Source organism: Pomacea canaliculata, linkage group LG9 (genome assembly GCF_003073045.1).
Source record: "Pomacea canaliculata isolate SZHN2017 linkage group LG9, ASM307304v1, whole genome shotgun sequence".
In the NCBI taxonomy this organism is placed as follows: domain Eukaryota; kingdom Metazoa; phylum Mollusca; class Gastropoda; order Architaenioglossa; family Ampullariidae; genus Pomacea; species Pomacea canaliculata.
In genome coordinates, this window is record NC_037598.1 from 25,194,778 (window position 1) to 25,207,274 (window position 12,497).

General features: G+C 40.5%; 1 protein-coding gene and 1 long non-coding RNA gene across 2 annotated transcripts; one reads left to right on the top strand and one right to left on the bottom strand.

The window, feature by feature from the left end:
• The first annotated feature begins 483 nt into the window (after positions 1 to 483).
• Positions 484 to 4,658, top strand: LOC112572065. The gene is made up of 5 exons (XM_025251586.1): positions 484 to 626; positions 939 to 1,265; positions 2,358 to 2,611; positions 2,912 to 2,974; positions 3,282 to 4,658. Exons 2-5 carry the CDS (start codon positions 1,027 to 1,029, stop codon positions 3,734 to 3,736), a joined length of 1,011 nt encoding a protein of 336 aa, XP_025107371.1. The 5' UTR covers positions 484 to 626; positions 939 to 1,026; the 3' UTR covers positions 3,737 to 4,658.
• A 5,239-nt stretch (positions 4,659 to 9,897) lies between these two features.
• On the bottom strand, positions 9,898 to 11,803 carry LOC112572338. Its single transcript, XR_003100975.1, has 3 exons — positions 11,673 to 11,803; positions 10,658 to 10,717; positions 9,898 to 10,195 (listed from the first exon to the last, which is right to left on the bottom strand). It is a non-coding gene; the product is annotated as an uncharacterized LOC112572338 (long non-coding RNA).
• Positions 11,804 to 12,497: the final 694 nt, after the last annotated feature.

The window sequence follows — 12,497 nt, forward strand, 5'->3', positions numbered from 1 at the left end:
CGTGTTATAATCTTAATTCTGTCTAAACTGATGACACATCTTTTCAGAACGATGACTTGACTTTGACCCTGTCCTGACCCTGAGTGTGTATGAAGTGTGTGTGTGTGTAATGTACTTTGTGTGTGGGTGTGTGCTGTAGGTGAAGAACTTGAGAACTAAAATTAAACCAAAACATCATCCTTGTTTCATAGACATAAGTATTTGCTTTTTCTCTCAAACTGGTTCTGTCCTCTCGCAGCTTTTGTCAGAAACTCTAATATTAATGAAAAGGATCTTCTTTAGTTTTCTACATGAAAATCCTAGAGAGAACTCGCCGCTGGCCCCAGTTATTCAAGGAAAAGATATGCACAGATGGCTACTGTTCTTTAACAGATGTTTCACGAGTAGCTTGTAAGATAAATAAAATTTAACATCGCCATGAAAACGATTCTTATCGTGTCTATCAGTGACAAACAGATGAATGACATTTTCAGTATTACACCTTGTCTTTCAGGTAGAGATAGACTCTTCTGTACACACACCCTCTCTGCTATATAATCCCACATCGCAACAGGAGACCCTTAGAAATCTTCCGAGTTCTCTGAAACCTAGAGGAATTTATCCAAAAGATTACAAACGCAAAAAAGGTAAGGTAGCCTGGTCATCAACTGTTTTGCCTTGTATTGAGAAATATATCTTTGTCACTTTTTTGTTGTTAAATCTCTGACATATCTCATGCTTATAAATACATCGTATACATGCTTTACTCGTCTGTAAATTTCTGCCATTTCTTTTGGGAAGTGGGGCGAGAAAAGTGAAATATTTAAAGGACAAAACACAATACGACGTCTTTACAATTACATATTCTAATTAAAAAAAAATTAAATTTCTTAAATTTCATTTGCACAGAAATCTTTGATTCGCTATCCAAGTGAATTTGAATTATTTGTCTTCTGTAGGCTTCCTGGAGTTAAAGAAGGAAGGACGATTACAAATATTTGTTGCATGAAGAAATTTTGAAACTAAAAGAAGAAAGACGAGACGCCCATGACGACAATGACGACGAAAGCAAAGTTAGTCTTTTTCCACGTACTGACGTCACTTCCTGCGTTCTACACCATGAGCCTGGATGCAAACGTCACAGCTGGCCACGCCGTGTCGTCATCGCTAGAGCCAAGCGTAGGCGGTGTGGAGATGAGGAAGTTACGTCACATGGAGGCGGAGCTCGAGGTGTTGAGGAGGACAGTGACGGAGCTCAAAGCTGGCGGGCAGTGTGGGTCACAAAGGTCAGTGTGGGTCACAAAGGTCAATGTGTAACACGAACGTCAGTGGGAACGTGGAGGGAATGAGAGAGAGGGAGAGACGAACAGAGAAAGAGAGAACTAGAGAAGGACATACAAAAATGAGAGAAGATATAGCAAATGTAAAAGAGCGATATCATAAAGCAAAAAAGAAAAACAGTAAAAACAAAACCGAATGAAAACAAACGGTCAGAAGGAAGAGTAACAAAAGAAAGAGAAAGGAACACAAAAAATAGAGAGAAATAAAAGGTAATAGCGAAGAAAGAAGGAAAAAAGAAAGAGAAAAGAACGTCTGTAAAGGTTAGCTTGTATTCCAGTTAGACAAAAAGTATCCTTGAGCGAACTTTATTTTCTCTAATTTGAGATACAATATTTGAAAAGAACATTCAAAAAAATGTTGTATTTATTTCCCAGTCTTCCTCTGACATTGAGATATTGTGTATTCGACCAGCTGATGACAGGTAACAGATGTTAGAATAGGTGTGTGTGTGTGTGTGTCCGTGTGTGTGGATGTGTGCAGTTGTATGTACAGACTTTAAATCTTAGTATCTTTCTCTGTGTGATGTGGATTTTTAAATATATAATTTCTTATGTAATTCATACCTTTGGTCTCTGTGTTCTAGTTGTCTCTAACGCAATTTAAAATCTTGGTCTCTGTGTGTCTGTGGATGTATTAGATATTCTAACGTATTTTACAATTTTTAAAATATTATATATATATATAACAGCGTTCATCAGCTTCAGCCTTAAAGACCAACCTGAACGGTTTTGATTTTCTAGAGATATCAGTAGATGTAGGCGATATAAATATAGTAGATATAAATATAACCTATTTCAGCCTCCACAACCCATCCGTTAATTAATTGTCCGCTAACAAAGTACGCTCATTCTCTCTCTCTGATTGGTGTTGACAGCTGGCAATGAGGTGAATGGTGTACTAATGTGACGTAGTACACTGTAATCAGGTGGGAATCGCTGAAATGTACAGATTACCTTCATATCAACTATCTCTACTGATATCTGAACAAAACACAAACCATTCAGGTTGTTCATTAAATGACTTTGCTGTGATTTCAGTCCGCATGGAGACCAGTTAAAGGAGCTGATGAGCGAAATACAAGGTCTCCGTTCACAGTTTCAAGCCCTACAAATGCGAAGAGAGTTATCTGCCCTTCGCTCTGACATGCTGCAAGCCAAATCTTTGTTAGCAGACGCCGGAAGTAGACGGGACGACCTGCCAGGAGAAGATGCCAGTAAGCAGGGCTCAGATTTTGCAGGCAGAACAGTGGAAGCTGGTGTTGTCCAGAACATTCCATCCATCTTGAGCTCAGGTATGTCGCCTGCAGACTTTCTTCTGTCGCTTATTTTTAGCAACGCGGGTTATGTTGTCTGGTAAAATCACAATTGAAGTCAAAATTGTCCTTTGTCATCTTCACAATACTTGTCAACTGGTCCCCAGCTATCACCATATCTTCTACGCTAGTTCCTGTCACGTGCGTGTGAGGACATTGTGGACACTGCGTCATCACATACGTCATAACCTGTGGAGGTCTTTAGTAAACTTTAACTCTAGGTTATCTTTAACTCTAGTCTAACTCTAGTTGATCTTTAACTCTACTTTCTGTCTACAGGATCCGTGTATGAACGCTGTGGTCACGGAGGATGCCCTAATGATACAGAAATGGTTTATACAGGTAAATATTGGGACCTCACGTGTTCGTGTGCACAAGGAGTGGCTGGCTGGCTGCTTTGTCGGGAAAGTGCTTCTGCCTGTAGGTCACTTTGCATTGAGGATAGAGGGAGGAGGAAGGATGCCTGAATACTTTACGGTTGCTTTTGTTTCTTCGTTGCATAGTCAACTGTAGGTTAATCTTTAATATTTTCACACAGAACAGTAAGCTTACCTTCACGTAGGTAGATGCACTCTACAAAGTACAGTAATAGTTGCACAGTTTTACCATGCTTACTCCTCCCTATTACCGTCTTGTCTCTTGTTCCAAGGGATCATCGGTGGTTCTAGTCATGACCAGACCGGAGCAGCTGCCAACGCCCTGTGTCTGCCCTTGGAGCCTGTGTTAGTAAACAACCCGGGCACACCCCACGTGACACTCATCGTAGGAGCAGAGTTAGAAGTGACCCCTCTCGCCCAGCACGATCTTGACCCCCTGTGTGCCGTGTGTCGCACCCCACGACCCACCGTCGTCATGGTGCCCGCTGCCAACGCTTGCCAGCTCGGGTGGACGCTGGAGTACTCCGGGTACCTTATGGCAGGACACAACACTCACCCGGGAGCCTCACAGTTCATCTGCATCGACAAGCAGCAGCAGACGCGCATGGCGTCGGACAAGAACGAGAACGGCAGACTGTTCTATTACTCCACTGGTATTTGCGGTAGTCTCCCTTGCCCACCTTACCAAGCTGGAAAAGTGTTTCCTTGTGTCGTCTGCTCCAAGTGAAGACGATAACGGCGACGAACATCAACTACAGTTATGATGATTACATTCTTGGAGCGAGTGGATCATAAAAAACTGCAGAAATGTAATACTTCTTGTTATGTGCACTCTCAGCAAAGAGCATAATTGTAACTGCAATTATCTATTCTTTCTCCCAATGTTTCATATACTTCTTGCAATTACACAGAAATAACAAATAAAAATAAATGTGTGCTGGTGTTCGTTTATGTACGCGATTGTGTACGTGCATGCTACGTGTTATCTAAAAATATAAACACACTATTTTGTGTTCAACCTAGCCTGAAATCATTTCTTTGTGCTACAAATGTATCCTGCTCACCTAGGGGATAACATCTAACATGAATTTCTTTATTATACGCGTCTTACATTCTTCATACTGTAATAAATATCAAAGTGCTTTCCCACAATGTAGCAAAACATAATACAGTTTATTATGTGGACATATTCCTTGACAAAAACTATTGTTTTCTCAGATTTTAACAAATTTATTCAGATAAATCTCAGTCTTAAACTAAGATTTATCCAATTTATTATTCACTCAGTCGTCCCGTGACCGCCACCTGTGGTTGGGTGGATCACATGGATAGACCGCCACCTGTTGTTAGGGGAATCACATGGATTTCAAAGATCGTATTAAGTTGCATCGAAAAATGTGAAGGCGAAAAGCGGTCAAAGGGAAAGAATTCAAAATCACAACGATGGTCTAGTCGGACTGAGTTTCTTCCCCTGTTTATTCATTGCCTTACTGTTTACCGTATTTGAGAATTCCAAGCATGTTTTTTTGTTATCAGTACAGTAACAAACTACAGCACGAGAACTTTTAAAGCATTAGCCTCTCCTTCTTTCAGGTTTTTGTGGACTGTGACCGCTTGAGTTTATTTACTTTATTTATTTCTCTACGTACATCCCTCTATTCTTATCATTCTCCACTACACTCTACTCAGTTCGTCTGTTTAGTACATGTTTTCTCATCAGTATGTGTCTGTGAACCTACAGTAATACTTATCTACTTATCTAGCGTGAGCATAGCATGAGCATAGCTTGAGCATTGCCTGAGCATAGCTGAGCATCACGATAGCACAGGCTGAGCACACACTGAGCATAGCGTGGGCATAGCCTGTGCATTCAATTCAGTTCAATTCAATTTAACTTTATTATCTCACTAGGAGATAGCCTGAGCATCACCGTAGCACAGGCTGAGCATAGCGTGAGCAAAGCTTGAGGATAGCCAGAGCATAGCTTAAGCGTCACCATAGCACAGGCTGAGCATAGCGTAAGCATAGACTGAGCATAGCCGGAGCATAGCTTGAGCATAGCCTGAGCATCACCATAGCACAGGCTGAGCATAGCCTGAGCATAGCTGAGCATCACGATAGCACAGGCTGAGCATAGCGTGAGCATAGCCTTAGCAAATCCTGAGCATCACCATAGCACAAGCTGACCATAGCGTAAGCATAGCGTGAGCATAGACTGAGCATAGCCGGAGCATAGCTTGAGCATAGCTTTAGCATTGAGTGAGCACAGCCTGAGCACAGCCTGAGCATCACCATAGCACAGGCTGAGCATAGCGTGAGTAAAGCGTGAGGATAGCCTTAGCATAGCCTGAGCATAGCCTGAGCATAGCTGCAGCATAGCCTGAGCATAGCCTGAGCATTGTCTGAGCATCACCATAGCACAGGCTAAGCATAGCGTGAGCATAGTATGAGCATAGCCTGAACATAGCTAGAGCATAGCTTGAGCATAGCATGAGCATAGCCTGAGCATAGCTTGAGCATAGCCTTAGCGTCACGATAGCAAGGCTGAGCAGAGCGGGAGCATAGCGTGAGCATAGCCTTAGCATAGCTTGAGCATTGCCTGAGCATAGCTGAGCATCACGATAGCACAGGCTGAGCATAGCGTGAGCATAACCTTAGCATAGCCTGAGCATCACCATAGCACAGGCTGAGCATAGCGTGAGCATACCCTTAGCATAGCCTGAGCATCACCATAGCAGAGTCTGAGCATAGCGTAAGCATATCCTTAGCATAGCTTGAGCATAGCTGGAGCATAGCTTAAGCAAAGCGTGAGCATAGCCTAAGCATAGCATGAGCATAGCCTGAGCATAGCATGAGCATCCCCCTAGCACAGGCTGAGCATAGCTGGAGCATGGCTTGAGTGTCTCGTGACCATAGCCTGAGCATTGCCAGAGCGTAGCCTGGGCATCACCATAGCACAGGCTGAGCATAGCGTGAGCATAGCGTGAGCATAGCTGGGGCATAGCTGGAGCATAGGTTGAGCATAGCTTGAGCATAGCCTGTGCATCACCATAGCACAGGCTGAGCATAGCGTGAGCATAGCCTTAGCATAGCCTGAGCATAGCTGGAGCATAGCTTGAGTATAGCGTGAGCATAGACTGAGCATAGCTTGAGCATCACTATAGCACAGGAACCTCACTGGACCTAGTCATCGTGCATTAAGGTCAAAAGGTTCTGCTTTTAGAACAAGTTGATGAGTGAGTGAGATGCATTGTGACCGTTAATTGTTCTTGCTGGGCGGTTTGCAGCTGGGTTCTGTGAAATGACTATAAGACTGTAACACTAACAGCACTTGTTTTGAGGAAGTGAGTCACAATTAATCTCTAATTATAAAAAGCTTTCGCTTCTATGTCGGCCACTCACTCGCTATTGAATCATTTAAACATGCTTTAGACACACGGCTTTTCCATGAGCGTTATTTCAACACAGCTTGACATTATGACAGTTTTATGCGCGCGTGCGCGCGCGCACACACACACTGTCATATCACACAAGCAGCTGTCTCATTAATGGACTTTACGAACGCACCCATTGTCAACCATGTGTTTCTAAGGACAAGCTGAGCCTGTATAATCTAGGAAGTTGCATCAGTCGCTCCGCTTCTCCTGTTTCGACACCTTTGGTTGATTCTGTAAGACCACCAGGCTAAAGCCACGCAGGTGTGGAGCTGACTCTTCTGCACTGGGGTGTTGTGTGTCAGTTGACGACAATCGTGCGATGCACGCGAACCAAGAGCTCATCCCTCATTCCGCATGCGTCCCGAGTGGCGATGAGATCAGGTCCTCGCTACAACGCGGGATGGAGGAGATGATAAAGACAGGTGAAGAAACAAGAAATAGATGACAACGCTATGCAACCGACAATGAGTGTGTGTGTGTGTCGTTCTATCTCTCTGATTGGTGATTAACGTTGGCAATGCTGGGAATGGCGCACCAACGTGACGTAGTACACTGTTAGCGTGACGTAGTACACTGTTAGCGTGACGTAGTACACTGTTACCGTGACGTAGTACACTGTTACCCGAGCTCGTTGATCGCAAGTGCCAATCGTAGAGGATAATGAATTAACGAAAGGGTTATGGACACGTGAAAATTTACAGGTTAGTTTTATACCGCCTATATTTACTAATATCTGAAAAAAGCAAACAATTCAATTTGTTTTTTAAGGATTGATTACTTATGTGACCTCCGTCTGGGCCCATAAGCAAATTAACGAGTCCACATCATCGTTCATCTCTTTAAGGATATAATAAAATGCAGTAAAAGTATAGACAAAGTCAGGTCAGTAGATACCACCTCCGACAGGTCCCACTACCATTAACAGAGAAAGCGCTACATTCTATGATCTGGTAGTCATATAGTAAGAAATGTTTTTATCATTTTGAACAGTTTGAAGCTGCTAAATCCTTTGTTTATGCAGGGTTAGCGATGAAAACATTTTCGATTAATGAACGGGAAAAAAAGAAAGAAAGAAATCTTTAAATAGTTTTATTACACAATGCGTACTACCAAAACAAATGACTAGCACCACATGCATTGCTAATGTCTTTAACAGAGATGACCAACATTTTAAAAACATAATAAAACCATTACTATCATTGGTGATAAACATCACTGATATTACTAACATAACTGACCTTTAAGTTCATCGCCTAATTTTATATTTAAATGCATTAGAACTCAAAGCTACCTTGCTTGTAATAATTTTAATAAGTAATTTTAATTTTAATAATTGTTATATTATTAGCTTAAGAATATAATCATCATTAGCTCTTTATTAGTAGTAATGCAGCTCTGAGCCTGAATGCAATAAAAAGCTAATTAAATAAAATATTGAAGAAAACTCTCCTGAGGCGAATTGTGGCCAATGTACTCCAAGATCCTGTGCCAAGTTACAAAGTGGAACCATTCCTCTGAATGGATACCTCCACATTACAAATAGACATCATCATCATCATCATTCCTCACTAATGAAAGTTCTGCTCGAAAAGGGACGCGACTCGACTGACATATTCTTTGACCTCACACAATTCACGGAACATCGAGTACAAGAATCAGAAAGTCCTTAAGACGGGGAATAATATTTTAAACAAGCGCCATCTTTAGAATTGTAAGTAAAGGTATGATAGACCACACTCCAAACATGAAGACTACATAGTCGTCAGAACTTTACAGCTTCCGGTGAGATGATTGTCATAAGATGACTGTTCTAATTAGCCCTTTGTTGTTGTTGTTGTTGTTGTTGTTGTTGTTGTTGTTGTTGTTGTTGTTGTTGTTGTTAATAAAGACAGAGAAAGGTAGGTAACAGCATTTTACTATAGCTGCTGGGGGATTGGGGACCTTTGATGCATGAAGAAAATAAGATGAAAGGGGTTAGGGTTAGGGGAGGTAAGAGAAGATCATCGTCGGTTACTGTGGTTGGTTCCTTTCTTCCAGCTGTTATTGTCTTCTCTTCAGAAAGCAGAGAACTGCCGAGTCCATGAGAGTGGCACACTGTACTGACTGATCAATCCCTGTTCGAGGTTTCTCATGTTGTAGGCTGGCATTTAGTTTGTGTTATTATATTTATTGGCAATATCCAATAGAGCAACGAAAACTTGGTCGTCTGTGTTAAGAATCTCAGTTATCCTCTCTTGTATTTCTTTGCTTGATGAAATCCATTGATTTGTTTGTTGGTTTATTCCTGCGTTTATTCCTAGAGCACTCTCAACTGAGATGTTTTTGACACTGCATGCTCGGATAAACTTTGTCTAACCGAAGACTTTCCCTCTTTCACAGACTTTGAGGTGTGATAGAATAACTATATATTTAAGATGACTGAAAAATGGAACAAATCTGTGCTAAGAAGGTGTACACATATCTTTGGATATGATTGCTATTGTCTCTGTGTGTGTGTGTTTTGTGTTGTGTGTGTGTGTGCTTGTAGTTGATCGCGTTATTTGTTGTTACTATTATATTATTTGTTTCAAGTAATCACATTGAATCCTACGCGAGGATTACTAGCAAATTACCAGCCTACTTCACTTAATCATTATTCACTAAACACTAGCACTCCTAAAAACAAAACAAACAAACATACACAGTTGAAGTCTGGATGACGAGCATCTCCCAGAACCATTTGCCAGACATCTGACCCCCCATCAAACTATTTGTTAATTTAATTCTACTGTAGAAGTTACTGTTACATGACCGTTACATCGCTGTAGCCGGCAAAACGTTTGTGTCTTCATTTAATACATTAAGTGACCATGATGATGTCTTTCTGTCTTTGTGATACGAGACACATCTACTAAAAACATTTCACAAATATTGAGAACACTTCCTGTCTGTGGCGTTCTCTCACAATATACATGGCCTACCCCCTCCCTAACAGTGAGTGTTGTTGTTGTTGTTGTTGTTGTTGTTGTTGTTGTTGTTGACTTGCTTCCTCTAGATCTTGTGTTGTATAATGTCAAACTGTATGCACCCTCAGACTCAATATTTGTACATCGCATCATGAATGCCTCTCTGCCGTTTGTTGTTAACTTATTAAGAAAATTTTCAACACAATTATCTTTCATTGATTTTGGGTTTGTTTTTTTGCTGTGGTGAAAACAGTAGAAATCGAAAATTTATACATATTTTTGTATTTTTATATTTGTTTGAAAAGGTGATATTGGAAGACTTGTAAATTGTCTGCTGTAGTGTTCTACAAGGAATGGCACTGTGATTTCATTTTCTATTTAAAAGGTATAGATCACACACACACACACACACACACACACACACACACACACACACACACACACACACACACACACACACACACACACACACACACACACACGTATGAAATGAAACAGAGACAGGGAACATCTGACGTTTTTATTATCAAGATATTTTGAAAGAATCCCTGGCAGTATCATAGTGGATAAAAACAGTTCACTTTGTAGAAACAAATGTTTTAAGAGATTATTTTCTTGAACATCGTTCTTGCTTTTCGAGAAAAAAAAATAAGTAGAAAGAGCAGGAAAAAAATTACATCAATCAGCTGACTGAATTGTGGTGACCTCCACGACTAAGTCAGGTCGCTGGTGACGGCAAGGAAGTCTTCCTGGCCTAACGACGTTTACGGCCAAGTCGCGATCCACTAGGCGGAGCTGGCTTTACTGAAAGAGAGACCAAGAAAAATTTAGTGTATACAATTATTAACAATAAGCAATGAAATAAATTTAACAAGCAAATAATTGAATGAATGAATGAACAAAGAATAAAGCGGGAAAGGGAGATGAACTAGAAATATATTTTATTAACCCATCATTTAGTTAGAAGATTTTGAAGGTGAAATATCTACAAGATATTTTAAAAAAATTATAGATAGTATATATGTATAAACAAAGTAGTGAATGACGTCAAAGTAATGACAAATGACGTCATGTATGAGGTCAACATTCTGAGGAAGCAGACGAGCGGCCATGTCTGTGTGAAGCTAAACACAAGAGACGACCGGTCAGACATCGGCGGCAAGGTTGTGTCTACAGATAGTTCTCTAATTACATTATTACTTTGTTTACTTTTGATTGTTTTTGTGTTTGAAATTGTTTTTTATTTACGTATCACAAAGTGCTTACCGATGACAGGGGCTTTCCTATCTCCTATTGAGAGAGAACGCTCAGACGGCATTGACCTTTCTGAAAGGAAAAACAGAAAAAGTGCAAAATAGTGTATCATATATAAAATGTTAACTCGAGAACACAGCCTCCCACACTCAGCGCTACTCTCAGCAAAGCTCGTACGGACACAAAGTTTACCGGACAACTACACTCGCCACAGACAACAACTGGCCTCAGGACCGCTCATGTCCTCTCCACCAAAAATTGCATATTGAGTGATGAGAGACAGTATCTGTCTGCAGGTGTGCTGAATGTCTGAACAAATTATACTTTTCACTGTATGATGTCTCAACGGCACTTAGTGAACAAAATCTATCATCTTTAACGATAAAAACGATGAAAAAATAATCATTCCTGATATCCTACAAATTATAATTATACACATAATTATAATGTTTTTATAGTTGGTTTAGCAATGAACAGAACGACATTGTTTTGTTTGCTTTTCTTTTTCTTGGTATGTTTCAGAAAAAAACATTGCTAAAAAGGTATTGCTATACTATCTGTTGCACTAAGTTCTTTAACATTCTTTTCTTTTCTGCGAATACAGTTACACTCCGAGACCAGCGATTGCCTTGTGTCAGTACTTTTCACTTTCTTCAGCTGATTTATAAATTAAGTTTTACAGCTAATGATTGGGTAAAGCTGAAGTAAACACTCTTAGGTGGCTTTGAAATTGTAGTTTATGCATTTATTAAAATTTAGGTAATCTCTCCTGTTGCCTGCCACTCCGTAATGCACACAACAACAACAACAACAACAACAACAACAAGACCCAAAGAAAGCAAACATAATTAGAAACATTGCTTTTCTCGATAGCAAAATGTTTACTATGTTCTTTTGCTTTTATTTGCTTTCTATTTCTATCTTTCTTTTATTACTAGTAAAGAAGACATGTAGCTTTTAAGGTTCCTCATTCTAAAACTTTTTCGTTAAAGAAGTATGCTCATTACACTGGGTGTTATCAACTTACCCTTATACAAATCAAGAAACACGCACGTCCCCTCCCCCACGACGAGCAGGCCGACCAAAAGGATGAGAAGGACTCGCATGATGACTGGTCTGCAGGTTCAGATGAAGCAGGAGGCAATTCACCTACGAACAAGATGCAATGGGTCACTCACAGTCATCACTCTCATTTTATAGGTAGTCTTGGACACGCCTCCTAGTCCCTGGTGTCGCACCTGACGTCTGTCATTTCTTAGAAATGCGTTCACGTGGACGGGAAATCCGTTGTGTGGGGGTAGAAGTTGGGTGTAAGAGAAGGTAATAATCATTTAAAAATAGTGTGCCTTTGATTCTGAACTCGGGACGAACTGAGTTGTCCGTTACAGTGAGTTCTTTAGATGAATTTCTTTTGAAAAGTTTGCAAAACGCAAATTAAAATGTTTCTTTCTTAAAGAAGACGAAGACTTTTCGCCATGAGGTGTTTTGCTACTTTCTGTGCTTTTTCACTATTTTGTATTCAGGTAAAGCATCTGTAGCCTGTAAAACGACAGGCATTGTAACGGTGAGTATGACACCCGGCATTGGTAATACACGAGACTGCGAGAGCGAGGTCTGTTCAGTGAGGTAGCCACTAGGTGGAGCTCCAATTCCTCAGATACTGTTGTCATGGCAACAAGTTAATAACACCACATCACAAACCTATATAACACAACATACTGTGGCAGGTTAATATTCGACTCATAACAGTCGGTAAAGCACTAGACATTAAGATTAATAGCATGACACTCAACCAATCATCAATGTTCAAAGTTCACGACAAGACAGCTTCGTTTTCTTCATTTCAATCATT

Bases quoted from the DNA above. Each gene is read 5' to 3' on its own strand.
- LOC112572065 (XM_025251586.1), top strand. From the start codon at position 1,027: ATGACGACAATGACGACGAAAGCAAAGTTAGTCTTTTTCCACGTACTG. The intron at 1,266-2,357 runs GTCAGTGTGGGT...CTGTGATTTCAG, and splicing joins GGGCAGTGTGGGTCACAAAG to TCCGCATGGAGACCAGTTAA. The intron at 2,612-2,911 runs GTATGTCGCCTG...TTCTGTCTACAG, and splicing joins TCCATCCATCTTGAGCTCAG to GATCCGTGTATGAACGCTGT.